The sequence below is a fragment of the Empidonax traillii genome, unplaced genomic scaffold (assembly GCF_003031625.1).
Source record: "Empidonax traillii isolate 1590-97213 ecotype Southwest subspecies unplaced genomic scaffold, ASM303162v1 scaffold562:size474401, whole genome shotgun sequence".
NCBI lineage: Eukaryota > Metazoa > Chordata > Aves > Passeriformes > Tyrannidae > Empidonax > Empidonax traillii.
In genome coordinates this window covers 332,131-356,243 of record NW_020955755.1, presented here as the reverse complement: position 1 = coordinate 356,243, position 24,113 = coordinate 332,131, and the positions used below count along the sequence as shown (strand labels likewise).

Genomic DNA, 24,113 nt, shown 5'->3' with positions numbered 1-24,113 from the left:
AAGGTCAGGAAGACTGGCTAAGCCATCATTTTGTATTTGTAAAATTCACTAACTCTATTAAGTGTTAATGTGAACCAGAGATTTATAAATTCGACATATTAACACCGTTCTCTATTTTGTATTCATGTGCAATAACTGACATGCCAGGCTTCTGTCACAAGGATATGACAGGAGAACAGGTGTGTGCAAATATACAGCATTTTCTCGACCTCGACAATGACACATCACTGAGAAGGCAATAGGGTACGTCTGACAAATCTGCTGAAAATGAAGATGCAATAACATATTCTTTTTTTTTAATTGGAAAAGCAGGTATTATTTATGAGGCATATTTGTGAATGCATTATACGATAGTCAGTGCAATTTTATATCCCATGGGTACAGCATGAAGAATTTATACTCTCCAGAGGTGTGTCCACGCACCTCACCACAATTAACAATTCAATTTTCGGTTCAGGATATAAAATTTTTCATTTTCAGTTTCAGGATAGATCCAACCTCCTTTTTTATCCCTACAGATAGTAGTGTAAGGATTCCTGTTTTGTAGAAAAACGTTGCTCACGATTCTGGGAGAGGAGTTCCCCAAAACATGATAAATGAAATAGAACAAATGCATCAAAACCAAGGCATTTAATAAAATAGGTCATATTTTTTTCTACTCTTAAAGATGTGCTAAAATGTGTAACTATACTTTGCTTAAAAGAGTGAAAGATCCTCCCTCTCCACAGCACAAACATGGCTTTTCAAAGCAATGACTCCCCCTAGGCAAACGTATTTGGGGGATTGGACTCATCAGTCCTGGCAAGCTCATCCTTCTTGACTTCTCTGTTAAAAGCACCAGAGGTGGAGTCCTTGGTGACAGTTTGGGCTGGTGCTGGGACATCTGTAATCCAAACGTGATTCTTTCCGATTGTCCCATAGCCGGCGGTAATGGTGAAGATGTTGCTTCTCTGGTATTTCCTGGCAAACATGCAACAAGTTTCTTTCATCCCCCTTCTGAAGTTTGCGTTGTAGATGTAGAAAAGGATTGGCTTCGAGGCTGAGGAACTGAAAGAGATCCAGGTGACAGCCAGGAAAACCAAGGAGCTCTTTCTGTAGTCTGTTTCCCGTGGGTGCCACAGCTGTACCACGTAGAAAGGGAGCCAGGACAGGAGGAAAACTAAGTTAAAGATGAAGAACATCTTGACATTTTTCACTTTTCTTCTTGAGATCAAATTCACTGTCCTCCTGCCAGCCGTGACTTCGGTGCCTTTTCTCCAAATGTAGGTGAAGAGTTTCTCGTAGCAGAGGATGGTGAAGAGGGAGGGGATCAAAAACAACAGCACTGGGAGGTGGACAATACTGGAGTTAAATCCTTGCGGAGAATCAGGCAGAAAAAAGTTGCAGTGGTGGTCACTGCCAGAGTCATAGAGAAAATAAGCTGGTGATGCAAAGAGAGCACCGCAGAGCCAAGAGGCCAGAATCATTATCTTGGCTTTCTCCCTGGACATTTTGAAGCTCAAGGGACGGACGAGAGTGTAGCATCGAGCCATGCCTATGGAGAAGAGCACGTAGAGCTGGACCCCCGGGGTGAGGTACTGGATGTACCTCACCAGCTTGCACATCCCGTTCCCCAGCATCCACCTGCCGTAGGTCAGCTGGAGCAGCAGGAAGGGCGCGCTCACAACACTGGTGAGCAGGTCTGCACAAGCCATGGAGACCACAAAGTAGTTGGGGGATTGTGTCTTCCTGCTCCTGGGCATCACTAAGCAAAGGAGGGAGTTTCCCAAGACAGAAACCAGCCACAGCACTCCCCAGACGATGCCGGCCGCTGCCATCTCCCCCGGCCTCAGTCCATAGTCCAAGAGAGTGTGGTTCCTGCTTGAGCCGGGTCCTGTGAGTGGAGATTCTGTCACCTCATAGCCAGCAGGAGGGATGGAGGATTCAGGGTTGCTCATGTTCTGCAGTAGGAGCAGTAAAGTGGGGAGAAGAAAAGGACCGCTGCTGTTATCCATGCTTTGCTCAGGCTGCAGAAAGAGAGGAGAGAACAAGTTCTCTTGAACAGCTCTGTGTGAAAAGCCCGCCTTAAACAATAAAAGATAACTCTCAGTAGTCTCCATACTCCCTGGAGTAGTAGATTTCAGCTGGTATAGCAAAGGGCATTAAGTTCCTTGCAGGTTTTTAGGAATGGCCTGAGTATTTCAGACCAGCATTTCTCTTCTCAGAAAGGTGAATGTCCCTTTCACAGCTGGAGACCGAGGTGCCATTTCACCAGAGCTGGGATATATCCCATTGATCCCAGAAATGAGCTGTACTTCACAGTGTTCATGGAATTATCAGAGAAGCAGACCAAGAGGGTCCCTGTACCCTTGACTTTACCTACGCTGGTCAAGGAGATAGGCAAATGAGGTGTTTCTAATAGCAAGAGATGGAATGGGAAGTCACTTTTTCCACAATAACAACATCTTTATTGATAAGGATACCAGCAGACAAACTATGCTCCCATTCAGTTATTAGTAACACGGCTGTTAATATCCCTCAGTTAATATTCTCAAATCTGTTTGTTTCTGGTCATATTTTGGAAGGGAGGCGAGGTCTGGATTGCAAGGCAAAGGAAAGATCATCCAAGCAGAAGGAAGGACTGGCACCAATCTGGAAGGGCACTCCTCACCGTGAATCCCCTGCAGCCCTTCCCCGGGGAGGAACTTTTCTTCAGGAGCTGGACATTGCATACCTTGAAGAGTCTGTTCTGGACAGCAGTGCTGACCCTTCCCAGGTCACCCTGTCGAGCAGAACCTGCCTTAAGGTCCTGCAGGTCTGTAGGTGAGCCAAGGGACAACTGAAGGACTGCCAGGAGCAACCGGCACCAACAGACAACACGGAACCCCTGCCCGCAGTTAAGTCACAAAGAGCTCGACACGCTCAGAATCCTTCTGACCCAAGCACAGGACCCGGCACTTGGCCTTGTTGAACCTCATCCCGTTGGCCTTGGACCATCTAGGCAGAGCCTTCCTACCCTCCAGCAGATCAACAACGCCTCCATAAACTGGTGTCAACTATGCAAATTGCCTGAGGAGGCACTCAGTGCCCTCGGCCCTGGTGGTTGATAAGAATTTGGGACAGGACTGGCCTTGCCCAGCTCTGGGAAGGGACAATCACCTTTGGGGAGTCACTTTTTCCATGATAATAAAATCTTCATGGATAAGGACACTAGCAGCCAAACCCTGCTTCCATCCAATCCTTAGTAAAATGGGTGTTATGAACTGGTTCACACTTGAAGAACTCCATAATTTTTAAACTAATTGTCTTGCCCTCCACCCCACATGCTCAGACCATTTAGGAAACAGAGTTTGCAGTTTGATTCCCCTTCCTCCCCCTGCTGATTTAGCCCAAGGCAAGAAGATGGCAAGTTCTTCTTTCTAAGCATGTCTGAAATCAAATGCAGTGGAAGATTGGGAAAGGCCTGGTAGGCAAGATTGGAGAGGCTCTCTTAAAGAAATTCCTTTACAAATCAGCACTAACTTTTGCCATAAAGGTGCCTTGAAATTTCTAGCTGTGGGAACTGATTCCTGAAATCACTGTTTTGTATTGAGCTGGCAGGCCTCCAGGCACCAGTGTGTATACAATAAAACAGCAGCCTTCTCAGCACAGAATCATGGTATATTTGGGGTTGGAAGGGAGGTCAGGAGATTTCCAGCTTTGAGCCAATCTTCAGAGCAGCAGCAGGAGCAGCGAAGTCAGTGATAGTTGTATTCTTACTGTGTCAGTACAGAAGTTAAAATACCACAACACCGCATGCTCATAGCATCTGTATGACATCTAATCGTGGCAACTTTGAACAGCTTACAAGATGAATTTACAACAGCAGGGGGTGAGTGTATGTGACATTCCTGCTCTCTAAACCATGTAGGATATTACTAGATATAAATGTCTCCCATGAACTGTGGCCATCAAGACGAGATGTTGGACTCTGAATTGGCTGTGGTGCAGTGGAGAAGAAAATTCAATTAATAATTTATCACTAAAAAGCCCAGTTCAAAAGCAGGAGGAAAAAGCAAACAGAGCAGGTAGTCAATTTACCAGTAAGGGAAAACATTCAGTAACTCAATATTCCTTGCCCCATCAATTCCACATGATGTCTGGCAATGTTTTGATTTCCTAGACATAAACAAATCATTGTAGTCTTTTCTGCTTGCATGTTTTTCCTGGAATATTTTTCTCCCTCTTACATTTCCTGTCCTTCTGGAAGATATACTAGTTTATTTTACATTAAACAAACAAGCAAACAAACAAAAAATAAAATTGTGCATGTGTTTTTAGACTAGACTTGGAAATCTGTGTAGTTTATTGGGACCATTTGTGCTACCAACAGTTTTGTTTCCCTATCAAGACTTATTTTGTGGCTAAAACATCAGGATAGCTGAAATGAGCTTTCCCTCTAGAGCACGTGTAAGTGATCTCACGCTATGTTCCAGAGAAAACTCTTAACGTACCTGATGATATTTCACTTCATTTTTATCGAGTTCCAAAGACCAGGCTCTGAGCAGTATCCATTTCTTGAATACAGGAATTTCTACGCTGCTATTTAGATTACTTTTAATCTGAAGCTTTTTCAGTATGAAAGAAATTTGAGTCAAAAACTTGAGTCCTTTTTTCAGCTTATTTGCTGTACAGTCCATAGTCATTCAGATGAGGTTTTTAGCATGTTTCAGATGTAGTATAGCATGAATTAATTTAGTCTGCAACAAAAAAAGGGGAGGTGAAGGATCCTGTGGGAAGAAGTGAATGGGAAGGAGGTGGTTCTGGTTGAAGAGCAGTAGGGGAGATTAATGTCATCAAACTCTCAGCAGAAGGTTTTGATTACTATTTTCAGAAATACATTCTATTTGCAGGACTGTGCCTTATCCCAACAAATTTTACTGGTGATGCTGCTTTAATTTACAGCTACACTGACTTTAACCCTTCTTCTTAAGAGGTTGCCTAGATCTCCATTCTGAAATAAACATCGCTGTGTATTTCTGACCCTTTTTTTTCTGAAATCTACTACTCTAGGGAGTATGGAGACTGCTGAGAGTTATCTTTTACTGGTTAGGGCAGGCTTTTCACACAGAGCTGTTCTGAACTGCATCTCATGGCTGTTTTCACCAGTCCTCCTCCTTTCAGATCTGAGTGAGGGGAAACAAACAAACAAAAGCAAAATAACTTGGGAGACTGAGGGGGAGCCCCTTTTAGGAAAAGGTTCATTCCCCCAGGGGATGGTTGGGCAGTGTTCAGAGCAGCGAGCCCGACAGAGCTCGGGGAGTGTTTGCACGACGCTTTCAGACACACATATTCGAGATTGCTGGGGTGTCCTGAGCAGGACCAGGAGCGCCTCCGGAGCACAGATATTCTGTCTCCGGAGCACCAGGCTCCTCCCCAAAGGCAGGGCCAGTCTCACCGGGGCCCGTCTCGGCTCCGCTCCGTGCGGGCGGAGCTTTCCCGGGCCGGGCGGGGCTGCGGGGAGGCCGCGATGGCGGCGCCGGCCGCGCTGTTGTGCAGGGCCGGGTTATGGTGCGGGGCCGGGCTGTGCTACGGAGCTGGTTTGTGCTGCCGGCCCGGGCTGTGCTGCCGGGCCAGGCTGTGCTGTGGGGCCGCCAGGGCGCTCCCATCCGCCCCTCGCTGTGGCCGCGCCGCCTCCTCGTCGGCAGCCGCGGTGAGCGGCAGGGAAGGGCCGCAGCCCCGGGAAGGTGAGCGCGGCCGGGCCCGGGGGCTGCGGGCGGAGCGGTGCCCCGGGTTCGGTCATCCCCGAAGGGAATGTCGTGGGTTTGCCGGGCGCTGCGTGCTCCTGCGAGACCGCGCCTGGTCTCTGGAAGAGCTTTCAGGTGTTGAAGGGGTCCCGAGGTGAAATTAGGGAGGTTTGTAGCGGGAGCGGCGCGGGGCTGCGCCTGAAAGCACCGCGAGGGAGGCGGGTCGGGCGATAAAGGAGCGCTATAGCTGTAGAACCTGCGGATGTATCTTTCAGTTTACATTTTTTATATATCAAGAAGAGCATGAGCGGAATTGGGTGCGTAAAGTACTCGGATAAGGAAAAGGAAATAACAGTGAAATTCACAAGGTTTCGCGAAGTGGGGTTTTAAGACATATTAATGAGTGAAGAACCCAAACGTCCACTCCTAAATACCTTTTTTTCTTTTCTTTTTTTTTTTTTTTCCTAAATATATATATATAAAAAATTAAAACTCAGAGCTCAAACCAGTCACTTGAAAATCAATGGCACCGGATTCACCTTTGTTTATCTGAGGCTACATTAACCAGTGTTGATTTTTGGAGGGTGGAATTTGAAGTGTTTTAGAGTTTGAGGAGGGGGAGGAAACGGAGCGAAGCAAGAGCTCTGTTTAGTTTAAAAATCCGGTGGTATTTGGTATCTTGGTGCATCCCTGGCAGTCCCTCACCACAGCTCCAAGTGATACCCGGCTATAAAGGAGAGTCAGAGAGTGGCTCAGGCCTGAAAGGAGTTAAACTCTCACAGGATTGCTCAGTAAACTGGATTGACCTGATCCCCATCCCCAGCTCAAAAAGAGAATGCAATGTGCAAACTGTTCCTGCAGAGCTGGAGGGTGGCACAGAAGAGGGTGTAAAGCAGAAGGAAGGGATGGAGGCAAACGATTCTTCTTTTGGAAACAGTAGCTCTGAAGTTTATCCATCTTGTGCTGTTGTGGGAGGGTGATTTGTGACTGAACAGCCACATGGGAAAGAGGGAGCACGGGGATGAAGGTGAAAGTTTACTCTCACTCGTTTCCTCGAAGTTCTTTTTTATCTAATGTTTCAAAAAATAAATGAGCAATCTGAAGCCTGAATACCTTGTCTTCCCCTTCTTCCATGTAAAGATTGGGGAGTATTAATGAATCTCGGTACAAACACAAAAAAAAGCATAGAAGATTATGCTGCAACCCCCCCTCAAAAAAAACCAAACAAACAAACTATATAACAATTTGTATTTTAAATGGCTGTAATGTTTGGTTTTTTTTTTTTTCTTTTAGCTTCAGTAAGGAGAAGAGGCAGGACACCACAGTTTGTAAGTACTGAAACGATTTGCAGCTGACTCAGGTGTCTGAGGCAGTTTTTTGAGCTGTGTGTGATAACAGAAACCCCTTCTGCAGTCAAACCCTGTGAGTGTTCCAGGCCAGCACCTGCCTTCTATGCTCTCCCAGCTCTTTTCAGTCTGTGCCTTCATAAAACCAAAACATAACAGTAAGCTAATAGTTAACTTGCATGGACGCCATGTACTGCAGGTCTGAAAAGTAACTTAAAGTTGCATTTTCGCTAAACCAGACCTTTTAATGTTATTTTCAGTCTGAGTTTACAGGATCTGTGGTGGTTTCTTTCTGGTGTAAATAAAAAAAATGTGATCTTGTGCTTCAATGAAATTGTACTTACTCAGTGGATTAAAAACTGATATCTGGACATTCAGTAACTGGGAATTTCTTGTTGGCATCCACAGGTACATGTCAAAAGTTGTATAGTACAGGTTATGATGTTCTAAAGGCAAATAGTGAAGCAGACCTGGGATACATTAAATTTTTGTTTGACTTCTAAGAGTAGATTTTACAATACACCAAAGCAGTTAGACCAGTTGACTGCATATATCCATTTCCTTCTTACCTCCTCTAAATGAAAAATTAAAGTTTTGGGGGAAAAAAACAGTGACTTATTTGTTTGCTAGGGTTTTTTTTTAAGAGCACCTGACTGAAACTGTGGTCAGTTATTGGAGGATATAAGCTCTTTCTGCAATATACTAATACACTGCTCCTGTGCTGGAATTTCTGTAGCAAGAAATGCCAGTTAAAATCTGTTTGTTTTGTTATGAACTGGTTCACACTTTTAGAATCCCAGTATTTCAAAACTCATTGTCCTGGCCCCCATTACAGGCTCAGGCCCTGTAGGAAACAGAGACTGCAGTTCCACACTGATTGGATTCCCCAGATTTATGATCCTGCTTTGTTTTACAAACAGTGTGTCTCACACCCAGCTCGTATCCATTTCCACCCTTTAGGCTGCAAGTCCCAGAGCAGACAGGATGGCTGTGGATCAGGACTGGAGCAGTGTTTACCCAACAGCAGCTGCCTTCAAACCTGCCTCTGTGCCCCTCCCAATCCGAATGGGCTACCCAGTGAAGAGGGGAGTGCCTCCCCCAAAAGAGGGCAACTTAGAACTTATCAAGGTGAGACACATCCCGTGGGTGGGTGAGTGGGTGGTCATTTAAATGTTAGTGTTCACTAAAGCTGCACTGCTTTGGTTGGAGTGTTTGTGTTGGAGACTGTTTTCTGGTGTTAAATAGGATGATCCTCTTTAGTTTCTAAACGAAATGGTAACAAAGTGAAATGACAAATGAATGAAATCTGGAGGCTTTTTTTTAGGGTGATCATGCCTGTGATTTTTGTACTGGGGCTAACCGAAGTCTGTTCCTAAATCAGACTGGAATACTTATCTGAATATCTTACCCAGCGTGTTGTGTTACCTTAACAAATGTGAGAACTGTAATCAGATTTCAGTCATGTCCATTTACTTAGGAGCAGACAAAAAGCCATTATTGTGGTAACTCTTAATGTGTCTGTTTCAGATTCCCAATTTTTTGCATCTTACTCCTCCTGCAATTAAGAAGCACTGTGCAGCTCTTAAAGGTGAGAATGTAAATGTGTGTGATGGAGCAGAAGGTGAGACATGGTACACTTGTGAAGCTGGTTATTTGTCAGGCTTTGGCTAGTACTTGTCTGCTTTATTGCTGCTGCCTGCAGTTATCCAGGTGGTTGGCAGATGTGTCTTAGGAGGTTTTCAGCACCCCAGTAAGACTGAAATTTTAATTTTCAGTGAGGCCCTGCTTAGGCTGATGAGTTGATAGTTTAGCTTGCCCAGAGAAGCTGTGGATGCCCAGTCCTTGAAGGTGTTCAGGGTCAGGTTGGACCAGCTTTGAGCAGCCAAATGTAGTGAAAAATGTCCCTGCCCATGGCAGGGGGTTGGACTCTTTCTAATCTTTGAGGGTCAATTCCAACCCAAACCATTCTGTGATTGTTTGGCATCTGGAGTACTGTGTCCTGGGTTTTGGGGAACCCGGTATACAAAAACAATTAAACCCAGTAAAAAGATAGATTGCAGTAAATCTGGAGAAAAAAAAAAAAACAACACAAGCAACAGCCAAATACACCAAACAGGTATTACATGTAGTGTTTTCTCTTCCTTACACAGATTTCTGCACTGAATGGCCAAGTGCTCTGGACAGTGATGAGAAATGTGAACAGCATTTTCCTATTGAAACCGAAACCGTAGATTATGTTTCTTCAGGGACGTCTATTCGCAATCCCAAAGCAAGAGTGGTGACTTTAAGAGTAAGTAGTAATTTTGGTAAACTGCCTTTGTCTCAAAAGCCTAAGTACTTGTGTTTCTCTTTTCAAAACGTGCAAGCATGATCTGCTATCAGGAAAGGAGGGAAATGGTTTCCTCAACGTCAGAATAAATAAAAAGCAGTGGATTTCCTCAAGTATTTTTGCAGAGTGTTAGAACTGAGGTTGTCAGGTTATGGGTATGTATTTAATTTAGTGTACCTTCTGAAGAATGTCCTTGTAGAAAAGGTTCTCCATGTCTTGCTTAGATCTTCTCATTGCTAATTTTTTGACCCTGGAACTGCACAGGTTTTGGAAGATGAATGTGGCACCATTTACAAATGTTAAGCTGGCAGACCTCCAGGCACCAGTGTGTATGTAGTAGGCACAGCAGCCTTCTCAGCATAGGATCATGACATATTTGAGGCTGGAAGGGAGCTCAGGAGATTTAGGCATTATGTGGGTGTTTATTATGCATGTATATATTGTTTGAATATCCACATTATTCTTGCCTTGTGTTAAGACTTCTGATGTGACACAAATAGAAGAAATTCTGCAAGTGCATCCTGAGTAGTTATCCTTGTCATTCCTAATAGAAGGTGTGCCACACTGTCTCAGGCATTTCCAAGGTGCAGAGACTGGATTTACCCAAGGAATTAAAGTTGCTTTCTCTTGTACTTGAAGGTTAAACTTTCTAACCTGAATTTGGATGACCATGCAAAGAAGAAGCTTGTTAAACTCGTGGGAGAGCGGTACTGCCAGGAGACAGATGTGCTCACAATTGTCACAGACAGGTACAGTTACAAGAAGGAAATGAAAATGTTTGTACCAATGGTCACTGTATAGAGAGGGCTGGGTGTCTTTCAGTAATACCAGCTATTGTCTTGGGGAATTTTTATATTTTTAGGGCTAAAACAGCACTTAAACTTAAGACTGCTCCTGCTTCTAACTGTTAAAATCAGGATTTTAAAGGAGTTCAGACTTACGTGTGTTGGATTCCGCTTTGGCACAGAGGGCAAAGAAGTTTTTAATGTTTTCTGAAGACTTGTAAATTCTTGGATTTTGTAGATTTTCCTCCTGAGTTTCAGTTTCCCTTTCTCCCATGTTCTTGATACTCACACCTCCAAGATGTTATTCTTGGGTGGGTGTAATTCAGAAGTGCATGTGAATCAATCACACGTTTCCCTGAGATTCCACAAATTAGGAGCTTTGATGGTGATTTTTAACGTCTTGTTCCAAAAGATGAGCTTTGTTCCTGGATTTGCAGGTGTCCCCTAAGAAGACAGAACTATGATTATGGCATGCACCTGCTCACGGTCCTGTACCACGAATCCTGGGTAAGCAGTTTTGAGCAGCTCGTGCTGTCTAATGTGCACGTGCTCTCTGTCACAACTTAAACTAAATTATCTTGAAGTTCTTTCCCTCTGGCACCTCACTTTTCCTCAAATTCAACCAAGGTAAGCTGCCTGTGTTTGATCTTAATTCCAGAGTCAGCTTGAGTGCATTTCTCTGACTTCACAAGTGCTATTCTGTTGTTTGTAAACAGTTTGTCTCTTTTAAGAAGTTCACTTCGTTTTGACCTTAATAAGAGGTTCTTTCCCAGTGCTTTGCTCCTCTGGGCCAGGAGCCTAAAATTGACCCTGAACCTGCCAGAAAACACCTTAATTTTCAGGATTGCTAAATGTACCTTTAATGTGGCATCATACCAGGCTGCCTGTGCACAGTATTAAAATATGAATTTAGTGCCCCCAGAGAAATGGTGTGCTCTGTGATTATCTCCTCTTACCTGTGCACTTTTAACAGTGACCGTGTTTAAAGACAAAACCAAGTCTATTCCAAAAAAACAGAGGGGTGTCTTACTGGCTTTAAAGCTGTGAAAACTGAGAACACAATATCTGCAGTTTGCCTAATTCCACACTGGGATCTGTTGCTTAGAATATGTCTTTTCTAGGGCTTTTCCTCAGCTAAAGTAAACAGTGGCTGTGATTTGGAAATGTTCTGTTTCTTAAATGCTCCCTCACATACCTTGCCTTGAGCTGACTGCTCTTCTGAGCTCCCTCCTGCTCAGCAAAGGGACCTCCCCTGCACCTGCTGCTAGTTTTAGCATTTCATTGTGTCAATGTTAGTGTCCTGAAAAATACAAAAAAGGTTTTGTAACTCTTTAGATAAAGCAAGAAATGTAATGTAAAATTTTCCATCATTGTTCATGATATGGCATATTTGGAATTTTTCCTTGTAGCTTATTTTGTTAAGTGTGCCTTTACATGTCAGATATCCAGTGCAAATGTATGAAGGGTATTATTCCAATATATTATGAATTTACTACAAATTTTAAGTAGGCCTCTAGGTATAGTAAGATATCTTTAGACCACAGATCTTCCTTGCACAGTGAACTCTTCGGACCTGTCCCTTGTATTTTTGTGGTCAATTGTAATTAAATCAATTGTGAAAGATAACATTGACTCTAGATTTCAAGGTACACGTGGATGCTCCTCTCCCCAGCAGCATTACACTGCATTACAAATCTTAAATTAATGACAGATCAGTATTGCAGTGACGAGGGAGTTGGACACTGCTCACTTTATTAATTTCAGACGAAGAGCAGGTCTGTGCTGTGCTCTGGCATTAATTAGTGATGGCAGACAGGGCTATGTGATACTGCTACGTGAGTGTTCGGTGTGTGTTGAATATGCACAAGTCTCCTGCCCCTTTATTACCTTCCAACCTCCGTGTTAATGTTTGATGAGTTTGTCAATCAGTTGTAATTGTCTTTGATTTCCATGAAAAATTAATGGTTTTCCCCAGACATGTTTTTTTTTTATTTATTTATTTTGTGTGACATGTTTTGCTTTGTGGTGTGTTTTCTTTTTTTTTTCCTCCATGATCAGTGGTAATGCCTTTTAGTGACTTGCTGAAAAGAAGTTTTGTAAACTGTAAGCGAACAATGTGTGGTTTAAAACAGTCAGATTTTAAAACTTAACAATGATCATTTATTTTCTCACTCTAAAATACTTGGAGATCTTTTGCTTCCTATTTAATAGTTTTCAGGTTAATAATGAAATATTTGTGTTTTATTGGCTTTCAGAATATATTAATTAGATAGCTGGTTTGTGCACCAGGTGGTAAGAATTGATCTTATCCTCTTAGGGACTTCTTTTGTGATTCTTTTCAAATCATCCCCAAGGCTGGTGCCTGGATTGAATGAATCAAGGGTCAGATACATTAGGTAGAATATTAAACAGCAGCTTAACCAGTTGTATTGCTGCTGTCTTTTAAATGATGCCTTTCTTGAATGCTGTAACATCACTGGAAACCTGGATGTATTTTCGTGGTAATCAAGTGGTTTTTAGAGAGTAAGAGTTTGCTGCCCTCGAGTGGTTAAAAGGATCATGGACTGATTTCTTCACACTCAGCGTGGATTAACAGTTTATCACCCAAAAGTCCAGTTCTGTTACGAATTGAAAGCAGGAAGGAGAAGCAAATGGAGCAGGAAATCAATTTTCCAGTAAGGAAGAACATTCAGAGTCGTTCAGGTTTTTTTGCTCCAATTCCACGTGATGTTTCCATCTACACGAACGCAGGAGGATGGAGAGTGGAGGATCTCAATTCTGCATTACAGATCTGGGATCTTGAGAGAGTAATAAATAGTTGCCCATGGATTTTCTGTTCTTCAGTACTTCTTAAAGTACAAAGTCTAATCTGACATATTAGCAGGAGATATTTAGTAGATAGTTAATGCTGCACACACTTTGGAACTTGGTTTCTCGAGTAGGAGGAAGGAAAGTTTTTCTGCCAGGAAATGTGTATTGCAGTGGAACAAGGTTACACTTTTTTTTGTACCTCTTGTACCAAAATTAATTGAATTAAAAATTGTGTTTGTACTTTTTCAGACCATAGTAAGCTTTTTGCTTAAGGAAGTTTAAGTAAGTTTAAGCTCCTTAAGTTGCTGGGGAAAAAAGGCTTCTTTTTGATACATAAATGTAATTGTTGCAGCTGTTTAGTTTTCAGTCTAGTGAAATGGAATCTCGTGAGAAAAATATATTTTGCCTCTCTACCGGTTTCTGTTGACACTTCTTTGTAAGTTGTTAACTAAGTAGTACAAATCAAAGGTGTATTATACCCAAAGAGCCTGTTATTGTTTTGGCAGTTCCTTTTAGGATTAAAGGTACCCAATCTTTTGGAAAATATTAGCATAGCTGTCATTTATTACCTGAAAATCTGAGATTATTGTACCACACAGAGTATCTTTTATTTCAGTGCAGTACTAAGAAACAGGTGTATTTATTCCAGGCCATACAGAGTTTGAAATTTGACTTGGAATTCAAGAACTTTTCTTCCCCTCAAAAAAAAAAAAAACAACCCAAAAATCCCACTAAAGTAATTGGTCTTTTTTTTTAATTTGGTTTTGGTTTTGTTCTTATTGTAAGCTTTAGTAAGAGAGACAAAGGTTGAAATTATCAGCTGAGTGCATGTTCAGCCAGACTGGGTAGTACTGAGATTCTGTCTTATGTGTGACAGAATGAGGCAATCATATTTAGTGAATTTATTGAAGAAATATATAGCCTTGATTTTTAGCCTTGTTCTCCAAGTGGGGGTTCTAGAAAAATGTTACAAATACACTTGTATTCCAGTTCTCACAGTTTTATTCTAATTTTTAAGACTTTTACTGCAGTGTTCACTAACATTTTAAATTTGCAGGGGACAAAAATAATCAACTAACTAAATTTGGGGTGATAGAATCCTAATTTTGAAGTTTCATTCATAACACTTTAAACAAGACTACATAACTTATAACATTCCCACTGTTCAGAGTTCATGGATACCCAGAGTATATACCTTGTCTACCTAGGGTATGCTTTCAACTGCATGTATAAATCTAGATTCACTTTCCTGCTGCTGTAAATTGTGTTGAAAAGGCATTTATTTAAGTTTCACTTGATTCAGTTAGTTTGCAAGAACCCGATTCCTGCTCAGTTTCCTGCTGGTGATGTATGTCTGGGCTGGATATCTGGAGGATAACTTTTCATTTTGAGGCATGGCCACCAACAGTGCAGTGATGGATACTGGCTTCTTGTAGCAGAGATGAAGGAATGGATTTGGAAATCTCCCCCTGCTGTCAAATCCCTTCCTGCTTTCCCCCTCACCATGGAGTCAGATTTTGCTTTAAAATCCATTTTGACAAATCATTCTGCTGGGAAGGAGTCCAAGAAAGAAATACTTTACAGTTTCTTTAAAATCTCCTTTAAAATCTTGCTCTGTGTTGCTGAAAAGAGGTGGGGAAAGCTTAATCTGTTTTATCAGCCAGCATCTCCAAAATCCTCTGAGTTAATATGTGCAGAGCAGGATTGTCCTGAAGAGATAAATGTAATAACTGCAATTAGTTCTTGTTGTCTCTGCTATAACTTAGGGGTGTTTAAAAGCCTCACAGTGGTCTTTTGTTTAAACTTCAAACGTGAGTTTAGGAGTGGCCAGAGGTGATACCCATATTCCCTTACTCCTGAGAAACCCTATCCCTGTGAGAAAGGCTTCTGCTTTAAAATTCTGCCTGAGCTTTGGGGGGGAAAAATGTCTCAGTCATTATGCAGGTAAACAAGGGATATGTAAACCAGGATGATGTTATTAATTAAAAAGGATGTCAGTTTAAATGAACCTTTTAACCGTGCTGTTCACTGCTTCTGACTAAACATTTGGACTCAGGGATTTAACAGACAAGAGATTCCACTTACCAGGTGCAAGATGCAGCATTTGGTAAAGTATTTTCAGTTCAGATAGACAGATCCAAGCACTCAGGGTTGTAGTGGAAAAAAAAAGAAGTCTTGGGTCTTAATGAAAGGTTATTAATTACTGTGGTTTGACTGCAGCAGCCTTGACAATTAGAGGACAGAATGCTTTAAAATAAATGAAAAATCCATACCAACACCCCATCCCCCCCCCCCCAAACCCCCAGAACTCAAAACCAAATGCAAACAACAAAGGAAAAAAACTCTCTGCAGTTGCAAGGGTTTTTTCTTGATTCTGCATAGCATAGTTAAAAATTTTCTGAAGAGCCCTTTCTGCAAGAGTTTTTAAAAAGACAAAAATACATATGATGTAAATGCTTTACTATAAGGTTTTTTTGAACTTATTTCCAGAAAAATGCAAGTTTTATTTAGACATGATTTTATAATAATTCTAAGAAAAACACTAAAAATAAACTCAAAATACTTCAAATTGTGATCCTTGAAATGATATAAGGATACTATGTGTTGTTTACATCAGTAAAGTACTAAATAGTTAAAAAAAAATAAATAAGCATATATAAAAATACAGATCTACCTCTGAAGCATGTCTCCCTTCATGTCTTACAGCCAGTGTAGACGTACCAAAATCATATGCTAGGGGCATAATAACTAATAATAACTAATAATAACTGCCTCCAAATCATGAGCATTGAGGGTCATTTAAAATCATTATTTTTACAAGGTTATTTGTTATTCACTGTGTGTAGTCCACAAGCTTTTCTTCCCACTCTGACTCGCCCAGTTACACCTGCCAGATCCATAAAGAACTTGCTAAAGTGGGAGGAAAGAAACTCATCCTGCTCGTACAGGCTCGAGTTACAAGCCCGGCACCTTGGAGGAGGAAATAAGGAAATACCTTCCCCAGTGAATGTCATTTGTGAAGTCAACTGATACGAGAGAGAGAAATTTCCTGGAATTATTGTAGCTTTGTTTCAGCCTCGAGTAGTTTTTAAACACAGTGTGTATTTTCTTTCAGAAAACCGAGAAGTGGGAGAGTGAGAAGTCTGAGGAGGACATGGAGGAGTATATCTGGGAAAACAGTCGCTCTCAGAAAAACGCCCTGGATACTCTGCTTCAAATAAAAGCCTCAGAGAGAGTCAGTAATGTCTCCGAGGAAGAGCTGCTTGCATCTGAAGTGGTTAAGAATTACAAAAACTCTGTAGTTGCACTGAAAAATGAGGGTGAAACAGAAAGTAACATGTCTCAGTATAAGGAATCCGTGAAGAAGCTGTTGAACATACAAGCGTGAGAGCAGGCTCTGCAGGTACACCTGGTCATTACAGAAATATTAAGCTACTATTAATATTCCTTAATTATATGGATATATAATTATTCAGAACCTTAAGCAAAAACGTGAGACTTGATGATGATAATCACAGGAGTAATCAGTTTTTTCTTTACTGCTTAATTTTCTGTAAACATGGTCGTCCTGTCCATGAATCTTGTTCTTTGAATAAAGTATGTTTGGATTCGTATTGGTAACTTTGGACATTTTATTCTGTGTTTTCTTAGCATGGGAGGTCCTGGTTCAGTCCCCTGCTTAATCACACTTCGATTTCTCACACAGCTTTTTTAGGCATATAACTTAGAGCAACTAATTAATCAAAACTAATTAAATTACTTAAGCTCCCAGATCCATTAATTAAAAGTCTGAAAGTTAAGAACTCTAAACTTTCTAAGTGCTTTTCAAATGTCACTCAGATTTCTCTCTACCTTTACTCCCTATCTGTAAAATAATGTGCCCAAGTAGTTAGAACTTCTGGAGAGGTGTTGAAGCCCCTGGGAGAGTGTGGGGTACTCAGTTGTCACCATGAGGGCTAACAAATACCCTAAGGAAAAATACCTGTGTCTAAAATGATGGAATTCAATGAGGTAGAAAGTGGGATGGTGGTGGGAAGGTGAACTAGCAGTTATTGAGAAGATCCAAAGAAATGGGAAAGAAGAAATGATGAGAGTTGCTGAAAGTGAGAGCTGGTGAGTAGTGAGGTGAGTATGAAGCTAAATAGGAGTGAACTCAAGTCTTGGTGCCCTGAGGCCTGCTGAGTTCTCTCTTGAATCCACCCAGGCTTTTCAAGGTAAAAAAAATTGTTTTTAGCATCCAGCTTACTGCAATGCAGCACAGAGAGAGAAATTATATGGATGTTCAGCTTATATTTGATAATTGGTATTTGAAAGGTTTTGATTTGAAACACTGGAATCACGAACAACTTTTATTGCCTTCTCACAGTAAAAAAAAAAAAAAACCAAACCCAAACCCAAAAACCCTACTTAAAAATAGCAGCTTTTAGGACATAAAGTAACTCTTGCTTTTATTGTACCTTCCTGGCTCACTAAGATTTCAGCTTAGAAAGTCATTCTTTCTGGGGGCAGAGGGAGTTAAGGATTCTGCATGCCTGTGAAAGAACCAAACACGTGGCCCTGCCACCAGCTCCTCGCTGAGAGAAAACAGTGTAAGGATAAGGACATAGAGAAGTGAAGGGAGTTGATTCCTGCAGTGTTCCCTGTGGCTTGACTGGCTCCCTGCTAGGATTGCTCATTGTCTGTTTTGTGTTTACACGCAGCCACAGACTGCATGTGCTCCCACTTCCAAAACACTCACTTTGGGAAGGATTCTTAGGTCAAGGTTGTTTTCATATGGTAGGAGACTTTTTTTCTGCCTACAAGAATTTGCCAGAGCTGTACCTGGGACTGGAAAGGCTTGTCCTGTAATCCCAATTTTGCACTTACTTAGTTATTTAGTGGTCCTTCCTTTTAGATTTGTATTAATGTGAAGCTTTAGCAGAAGGGGGAAATATGGGGGAAATTTCAGCTGTTACCAGGTTGTTCCTTTGTTCAGGGATAATGAGGGCAATGTTTAAAATTCTGGTTTGAAATAGTGCATCTGTGTGATTCCCAATCTTTTTCGAACAGAGCCCTGAAACTAAAATTACTGAGGAAGTAACTGCACTTTGACTCAGAGAGTGGTGTGGGTGGTGCCTGGAGTTGTGCCTGGCTCTATTCCAAAGGCAGTTTTGTTCTAGTATGTACACAAGGGAAATTTGCTTCCTTAATTAGCTTTGCCAGTGCTTGCAGAAGGACTGGCACATGAGCAAGTTTGTGTGGAGCAACTTCTGTTTTGCAGGGGCATGTCTTGTACAGGATTGTCAAGAGTAATGCCCTGAAGTGTTTAAAAAAAAAAAAAAACCAAACCCCATAAGCTTGATTGTCTCCATAACGTTGTCCTTTACTGCTCAGGACACAGGAGCACCTGATAAAATCCTCTCTGCAGCGCAAGACAAAATCAATTTTCCTTTGCTCTTTGTAGACTCAGAACGGACCTAAGTCAATTATGACTCTGGAAGTCATAGTTAAAATAACAATTTGATGTTACTAATTCTACTGTCTGGTAGAAAGAACAGCCCAGCAAAGGAAACTGATTTTTTATTTGATTCTATCACAGCTAATTCATGGAAAACTTAAAATTCACAGGCTCCTACAGCTCTCTCTGAAGTGTTCAAGCCTCCCTTAAGTACATTCTATAAGTGTTTCAATACAGGCAGGATGAAAGGTGACTGTCTGCTGGGCACCAGGACAGCCAAGTGTCTTTTTTTCAGGAGTTGATTTCCTTTTCTTTAAAAAAAAAAAATCTACCAGTACTATTCATCCCTTAGGACTAGCTTTTCTTCTTTTTTTTTTTTTTTTCTTGAATCAAGCTGCTATGGAGGGTCATTCATAGGATGGAGGAGTTAGACAAGCTGGCAGAGGCCAAGCACCCCTGAGTTTGCAGTCTGCAGGCTGTCAGCCTTGGTCGCAGGATTTTAAAAATTACGGGGAGAAAAAATAGTTTAAAAAGCAGTTTCATTGCAAATTGGTGTGACCGTGCTGGCTGAAGTGTGCTGGGGGAGAATTGTATGACAAAACATGCTTGCCATCAGTACTGAGTGAGATGAGAAGTACCACAACTTGACGTGGAGCATGTGATTAATCTGTTTATTTCATGTATTTGATCAGATTTGTGATCTGTGAATGTGGCAGAGGTCACAACGTGAACTTTGCAAAGCTCTAATTTCTTGGTGAAGACTTTACAAATGGAGTGAAACCTGCTTATGTCATTAACAGAAGGGTGATTTACTGAGCCGTGACCTTTTCCTTCAGAATTTGAGAGGGAATTTGAGGTAGAGCACTGTCCAGAGAAAATCCTGAGCCACACAGTCTGCAGCTCCTGGTCTACACATAAGCATGGGACTGCCCTTAAAAACAAGTCATACCCTATTCCAAGTTTTCTAGCTGAAACAGAAGAATTTTGTGTTATTTGAGCTGATTAAATAATGCTACCCTTCTAAAAGGTTCTTGTTCTGTCTCAGTCTCTCTTCTATTACATACAAATTAGCATATGATGTCAATAAAATACTATAAAAAAGGGGTTATTTTAAACTCCAGTTTTCTAAGCTCCAGTGGCAATCAATGTGGACTAAAATATAATTTTAGAGAGGTCTTTTCTTCTGAAACCTGCTCAGCTGTAACTAGGTGTTCATGAGGCCTTACAACCTCATTTAGTTGTCTTTGAACATTGCATTAATCTTAATAATTAAATAATATTCTGACACATGGACGTGCTAATAGGTACAGCTCCAGTGAACCTGCTCTCTTAAGTTAGGGAGAGCGTTACACTGTTTGTTAGACATCTGTTGGCATCAGATTATGGAAAAAAAGTGCTTGAACACCTCTGAGCACACAGTGGGAGCTATGAGTGTGCACTTCTGAGCTGAAGAGACAGGGCAGTTGTGTTTCATCTGACGAGAATTAAATTATAACTGAAATATTATGAAAAAATATCATCGCTTCTGTAAAAGGAACGAACTGCTGTATGAGGATGCATTTTAAAAAAGCCTCTTTGTCCCACGGCAAGGATGGGGACGGTGTTCTACAAACCACTCCTGACAGCAGCGTATTTTATGGACTGTCTTGACGTTTTTGTTCTCCTCCTCACGGGCCTGTAGTGACCCCTCCTGTTGCTGCAGCACCCTGTGGTGAGAGCAGCAGTGCAGCAGCAGAGGCAGAGGAGAGAGGAGCAGAGGACAACAGGAATCAACCACACTCCCAAAGCTGACGCTTCCCGAGCGGGTGCCTCATTTTCCACGGTCGAATTCCTGCCGCTGTAGCCTTTGGTTTCGTTCAGGTGTTGCTTGCTGCCGTTCAGGCGGGGAGGGGTGGGCATGTGGGATGCTCCATCATCAGCCCTGGGTGTCAGAGTTGGGTGCTCAGCCTTCTTGTCTGAGCCGGCGGTTTGCCTGGTGCTCGCTGAGGTTGTGCTCGTCCTCTGGTCACCTGCTGGAAAAGTTTCTGCCCTGGGATAATCAGTAACTTGGTTTTTTCGGGCCGTGGGGCTTGTGCTGGAGGTGTAAGCGCTTGCTGCTAAGCCATGGCTCGTGGTAGAGGCTGGAGCTTGGAGCAGAGGGGACCCTGACGTGGCATTGTGGTGTTGGCACCTTTCCCCCTCGGTGGTCTTTGTGCTGTTCTGCCTTTCATATCCGCTCAGTGGGGAGTGAATATTTGGCTTTTTGGAGGTCAGTTTTTCAAAAATGAGGAGATCTGGATCAATCCCTGCGAAATCACAGCAGTGTTAGTGTTGTGTGGCAAGAGCTTGTCTGCACACCCACAAAAGGAGTACCTGGAGCCCAGATAATACCCATCAGCACCTTTTGGACCGGAGGCTGTGGGACACCTCATGGGATGCATTTTGGGATTTCACAGGACTTATTATGGGATGCTTGGGGAAGGAAGCAAAAGTGAGGAAAGGGATCTAGGTTGCTGGCAGTAGGGAAATCCCAGAAAGCTGTGTGTGTGTTTGATAGTCTGCACCAGCAACTGGAGAGAAGCTGGGACTCAAACATCAGGTGACATTGTTTTCATTTTATATATGTGTGTATATATATATATATATATTCACTAATAGATCTCTATCCTGGGAGCCAGAATGAGGCTTTTGGTGTCATCTGTGGTTGTGGGTCTGCTTCCTGTGTTTGAAGGCTGTGCAACCTGTGTGCTCTTTGTGCATATGCCTAATGAGAATAAATTTTCAGCCTTGCTACTGTTTGGATCTGGGGACAGATCCGAAGTACCTGGTAGGGTACTTTGCCCAAATATTGGGCAAACAGTATTGATAAGTCACACAGAGCATGAAAAAAAACTCTTATGCATTTTTGCTTCAGAAGCATGTTACTTCAGAACATCTTCTAGCACAGCAGCTGGCCTGGTATAATTTTAACATTTTTTGTAGTTTGCCATGTTTTCAGCCTCTAGAAATAAAGTGCTTGATTACCTGCTGTGATGTTGTACAAAATGACATTCATTCCAGCCTTCAGGATGCAGCTTTCCAGTGCTGGGCAAGACACGTGCAGGCAATTCATGTTCCCGTGGATGGCTCCATGGTAGAACACTGCTAGATTGCAGGAAACTGCAACCCAGAAAGAGTAAAGTTGAGCTGCTCAGAAGAATGACTACTGCATTTTGCATGTTATTCTGTTATTGAACATCAGGAGATCATTAATAGTGGGCAGCTCTTGTTCTATGAGGAAAAGTTTGTTGTCCAAAAAGGAAGAATGTCACTGAAATATATTAAATTTTTGTTTCCTCACATTATTTAAGACAGATTTTGACTCTTCCCAGGAATGGTGATGGCAGTCAGGTCACTGCCAGATTGTCAAGGTCATATTTTTGCTCATGATTCAAAATTTCATCAAAATTTGTATTGACTTTTTTTTAGTAACTGGTTCCTCACTTTCATCCTGCATATCCAAAACCTTCTTCAAGTCTTGTGAGTTTTGAAAATTTAGGCACCACGAACATGCACTTCGTGTATTCTCCTAAAATATACTCCCACAGTGTACCAGTGCAGTGTGATACAAAATACAGTATTGGGCTTAAGATAAACACTGATTTTTCTTGTTTTTATTCTGAGTTTGCAAGGCCAGGGAAAAGGGGTTGCCAGCTAAATAACTGCTATCATTTATTGCTGTAACTTTATTGTTCATATTAATGTTATACTTGGTTTGCACCACAAACACGGTGTGAACACGGAATAAGAGAAATGCTTTCTCCAAGGAAATGAATATTCTTGTATTTCAAAAGAAAATTGTGTGTTCCCTCCCCTTTCTGATGCCATACTCCATGAAGAAGAGGGCTGTTGGAATCACTGTCACTGGTTGTTCTCTACAGGAGTAGATGGTGATGAATACTGAAGAGTCATTCCTTTAATGTTAGCATTGTCTACAAGCTTTGCAACAGAGACCTAAAATTTCAGAGCAGACCCTAAGATTTTCACGTGTTCCTAGTGCAGCCTTCTAAAAAAACTCAGATTACCAATTTCCTTTCTGTGGGACTGAAAATGGGAGAACAGTTACCAGGTGCCTCAAAAACAAAATACATAGATCCTCTCCCCCATTTCTTCTTCAAATAAAGTTTACACAAGCACTACCCAAAGCGTGTTCCTTGTGTGCTGTGATGTAAATTTTAACGTGTGCCGTGATCCTGGCAATAAACACTCACCATTCCTCAGAAGGCAGCAGGTTCTGCTGCACTGCTGGGGTGAGTCTTCTGCATAACCCTTCAGCACCTGGGCTCCCCTCCTCTGTGACTCCTGCAGGTCCAGCACGAGGCCCGGGAAGCGCCGGATCCAGCAGTCCTTGTAGAAGGCGGTGGGGGAGCAGAGCGAGTCGGACCCCAGGGCCAAACCCAGCACCAACAGCACTTCTGCCACCAGCAGGACCATTGCCTTGGTGTGCTGGGCTCAGTCACTGTGCGCTCTGCTCCGTGGGTGCACCAAAGGCTGAACCAGCACTGGAGGGGACAATCTCTGGAGTGCTGGGGATGCTGCCAATCCTGCCAGGGACGCGAGCCAGGGGATGGTTTTTTTCCAAACAATTCCCATGGTGCTGCTTGGACAGCTGCTGGAAGAAAGCAACCATTTTGTGAGCTCAAATTAAAATGGTTATTATTCTTGCCCTCTAACTTAATTCTTGCCCTCTAACTAATTTGGAGGCAGTTTTTGAGAGGCAAAAGGCACAGGTTGTCTTTGGTCGTTCAGAAAACTTGTTTCTTTGGACAAGAGTGTGTGTCTCTCATCCTGCCCCTAATAATTTTAAGAATATTCAGCAGTCCATACGGAGTTTTCTGCTGATGTTTAAGCTTGGAAAAGGCCTGTCAAAGAGAAAATGGAGTTGACATAAAAAGGGGGGGCGATTTTTCAAGCACCTGGTTTGAAACCTGAAATCCCCATGCCTTTTGTTTCTTAACAGGAGCCAGTCTGATCCCTGGTTCCCACCCCTGTAGGCCTTTCATACAGGAAGACCTTAAATTATTACAATATATGAACTGATTTGAAGTCACTGGGCTATACAGTGAGGTTGACAGAATTAGGCAGAAATAGGGCTGTCTGCAATAAAAATTGTGCTTTGGATATATAAAATAGTTTACACTGCCTTTCTATCCTTCAGGATTAGAATCAAGGAATTTCCTTAGTTCTACATATAGGTTAGTTGCATAGAATAGGGGAAACCTCAAAGTCTTTTTAATTCTGTAGTCATTATAGCTGATGTTTTGCAAAACAAGGCCCCCAGTTTGGAAATGAACTGAAATGTAAACAATTAAGTTCCTTTCAGAGCTCCTTGGAAGGTAATAAACCCCAGAGCAGGTTTGTTCATGTTGATCCAATAGCAAGGCCAAGGCATTATTTTATTAAATTAATATTCATAGAATGTAATATTAATTCATGCATTAAGAATACTAATAATATAAATTATTCATATAATATTAATATTATATTCATTATATTAGTATTCCTATAATATTCATATTCATATAATATTCATATTCATATAATTAGGAGGATTTCTGTTGTGGGGAACACAAGAATGAAATTATAAGAAAGGGTTAAGTGGGTAATTCTTTAAGCCTCTGTCCTGGAAACCAGCTCTTGGTACTTGTGTTGTTTTATTTAGTTCTGGTAGTTTGATGTGCT

The 24,113-nt window shown here is 41.9% G+C and overlaps 3 protein-coding genes and 1 long non-coding RNA gene across 4 annotated transcripts; 2 read left to right on the top strand and 2 right to left on the bottom strand.

Annotated features, from left to right (window-relative positions):
• Positions 1–720: 720 nt before the first annotated feature.
• LOC114064619 (probable G-protein coupled receptor 19) lies at positions 721–2,006 on the bottom strand. The gene has a single exon (XM_027897833.1). The coding sequence runs from the start codon at positions 1,992–1,994 to the stop codon at positions 762–764; it is 1,233 nt and encodes a 410-aa protein (XP_027753634.1). The 5' UTR covers positions 1,995–2,006; the 3' UTR covers positions 721–761.
• A 3,482-nt stretch (positions 2,007–5,488) lies between these two features.
• On the top strand, positions 5,489–16,593 carry MRPS35 (mitochondrial ribosomal protein S35). Its single transcript, XM_027897837.1, has 8 exons — positions 5,489–5,705; positions 6,999–7,033; positions 8,012–8,179; positions 8,579–8,639; positions 9,202–9,341; positions 10,020–10,129; positions 10,603–10,672; positions 16,092–16,593. The coding sequence occupies exons 1-8, from the start codon at positions 5,489–5,491 to the stop codon at positions 16,362–16,364; spliced, it is 1,074 nt and encodes a 357-aa protein (XP_027753638.1). The 3' UTR covers positions 16,365–16,593.
• A 390-nt stretch (positions 16,594–16,983) lies between these two features.
• On the top strand, positions 16,984–21,198 carry LOC114064618. The gene is made up of 3 exons (XR_003572788.1): positions 16,984–16,994; positions 17,586–17,587; positions 21,067–21,198. It is a non-coding gene; the product is annotated as an uncharacterized LOC114064618 (long non-coding RNA).
• On the bottom strand, positions 20,019–23,012 carry MANSC4 (MANSC domain containing 4). The gene is made up of 3 exons (XM_027897832.1): positions 22,643–23,012; positions 21,417–21,551; positions 20,019–20,698 (listed from the first exon to the last, which is right to left on the bottom strand). The coding sequence occupies exons 1-3, from the start codon at positions 22,863–22,865 to the stop codon at positions 20,019–20,021; spliced, it is 1,038 nt and encodes a 345-aa protein (XP_027753633.1). The 5' UTR covers positions 22,866–23,012.
• Between the last annotated feature and the right edge of the window lie 1,101 nt (positions 23,013–24,113).